The 2,326-nt window shown below is 52.3% G+C and overlaps 1 protein-coding gene across 1 annotated transcript; it reads right to left on the bottom strand.

Annotated features, from left to right (window-relative positions):
• On the bottom strand, positions 1-2,136 carry BDR25DRAFT_368453 (uncharacterized protein; the record flags this gene model as incomplete). Its single annotated transcript, XM_033697055.1, has 1 exon — positions 1-2,136. A coding segment is annotated over exon 1 (2,127 nt), but the record flags the coding sequence as incomplete, so codon positions are not given.
• Positions 2,137-2,326: the final 190 nt, after the last annotated feature.

Below are 2,326 nucleotides of genomic sequence, written 5' to 3'. Positions count from 1 at the left end.
ACCCTTGCTGTGGAATTGTGGATCGGTAACCCCGGACCAGCATTCTTTCCAGCGTCCATATGCCGAAGTCAGGCTGGCATCCATATGCTCTAGTTTGGTATTCTTTGCGTGCATGAAGAGCGTTGCGCCTTCGAATTGGCTGAGGCCGGGATTTTCTGCAATGCTCTCGAGAATGCAGTTCCAGAGCAAGTCCAGATGCTGGGGCTGCAGCGCATACTTTAGAAGCTGCTCTCTTGTAGAGACTTTCTGGGAGAGGCTCTCTGCAGACTTCGCAGTCGAGTCTAGGTTGGCGACGTGGGCAGAAGCAGGGTAGTGCTGCAAGATATTCGAGCATCCGATCGTCTTCTTCAAGGAACGGCTAAGGACCGCGTCATACCAGAGCTGCTGGGTCTCGTCGCTGAGGTATGTGGTATGCTCGTGGTCGCTTTCCGTATGGAGAGAAGGAAAGAAGATGTAGATAAAAAGCGACTCAAATCCAATGACAGAGCCAAAGCAATAATGGGGGATTTTGTGCAGAGGGACATACTTCTCGGTTAGCTCCCCACCGTCGTTGTATGCAGGCACTTTTAGGCCAAAATGTATGTCCGCGGCCAGGTTTAGGAATGGATGGCATCGTGGAAACCAATTAATTCCTTGCCGAGCAACAGCTAGGCTGTTAGGGAATGAGCAGACGCTGTCGATGTCGAATGTTATCTTTGCAGAACGGTCCTTGTTGCTGCGGGAGTGGTGTTGCGACAGGCAAAGGTTTTTTGGCAGGCGCTCGTCGCCGGTCCCGACGTCATCAGGGAAGGCCGTAGTACTCGTCCCTTCAAAGGCGCCTTGGCAGTTGATGCCGCGGAAGTCTGAAGGATTCATGAATTTAGGGCTGCTAAGCACGTCTGGAAGAGGCGTTCCCCCATCGCATTCCCCGCGAAGAAGAGTAGTGATTTGGCGGATGGAAGAGCATGCAGAACGGACATCAGGGCGTTGATGGTGCTCTTGGTGCAGTCTGTCTTCCTTGTTATGCTCTTCATGAGTGCAGCCCTGGAAATGCCGAAGCTGCTTAGCTAGCTTAAACAAAATTCGTTCTGACGGGTCTGGAGATGTAGGGAGGTTGGTAGCTATGGATGGTGCCGTGGATGGTGCCGTGGATGGTGCCGTGGGCGGTGCCGTGGATGCAGTATTAGGTTTACATCGGGCGGGATCAGAGGCTGCAAGGCGGGGTGCAGGTGTATGGATGGGTAAAGGCAAGGCAGTGTTCAGAGATCTTGGCACAACTGGCTGAGACAAGATACTATTAGCGGATGGGCTTCCTGGTGGAGGTTGTATCCAAGATAGGAGGGTATTGCTCTGAGCCGGGAATCGAGTTCTGCGTTGTCCGCTTCCTCGATTTGATCGCGGCAAGGACTGTAGGCTTCGCCCATCAGGTGTCTGCTGCGACCTACTACCCGTAGAGTGCTTTGTACCTATTGATGTCCTCGATGAAGCATAAGAGTTGCAAACACTGTTATTGTCCCCCACAATTGTCTCTTTAACAGAGGCAACTGGCGGGTAGCGAGAATGTCGTGACTCGTTATTGCTCTCCCTGCCTTCCTCGCCTGCTTTGCCGGCGACCTCCGGACCCTCTCTGGTCGTTGGCTCGACCATATCGCCTGCCCCTACAACCTTCTCTGCTCCTCTGCCCAGCCGCATCTTAAGCAGAATCTCTGCGGTTGTTCTATCCATCTTATCTAATTGTTCTGAAATCGCGATTTCATATTCATCCTGCTCAATATTTGCCTCCCTCTCGCCTGCTTGAATCTGTTGAATCTGTCTGGCGACTTCGGCATCTTCGCCGGTCATCGGATGTGCAGCTGGCGGTGGACGGTTCGTTTGCAGATTTCGTCGCTGGGTAGTTTGTCGAGGTTCGTCCTCCTGAGAAATTGGAACCTGAACGGTCGTCCGGAGGCCGATTTCTGTAGGTGTCTCAGTAGGTACATCCGCGGGAATCTGGGGCTCATATGCAATAAAATCAGCGAGCCCCTGAGGATGGCGTTGCCGCAGGTATCGTTGTTGATCGCGTTTCTTCCTGGCATCTGCTGCTGCTGCTGTTGTAGGAAATTTCCTTGGCCTGCCTAGAGGCTTTTTAGGGGGATTAATGGATGGCATGATGCAAACAATGTTATGATAGTTAATAATTAAAAGGCTTCTGCTGCCCGTCAACACTTTCAAATTCTGAAACCGCCCAAATCTAGTTAGCGTAGTAACGGCACGCCCCTTATCACATCATCTCGTGCGCCGACGCTTACACCCCTTGCCTAAATAGCAGGCTGTAATAGCTCAGCGCAGCGGGCAAATGCCTAATAAC

This window comes from Lindgomyces ingoldianus (assembly GCF_010093535.1).
Source record: "Lindgomyces ingoldianus strain ATCC 200398 unplaced genomic scaffold BDR25scaffold_149, whole genome shotgun sequence".
Lineage (NCBI taxonomy): Eukaryota > Fungi > Ascomycota > Dothideomycetes > Pleosporales > Lindgomycetaceae > Lindgomyces > Lindgomyces ingoldianus.
This window is presented reverse-complemented; position numbering and strand designations above follow the sequence as displayed.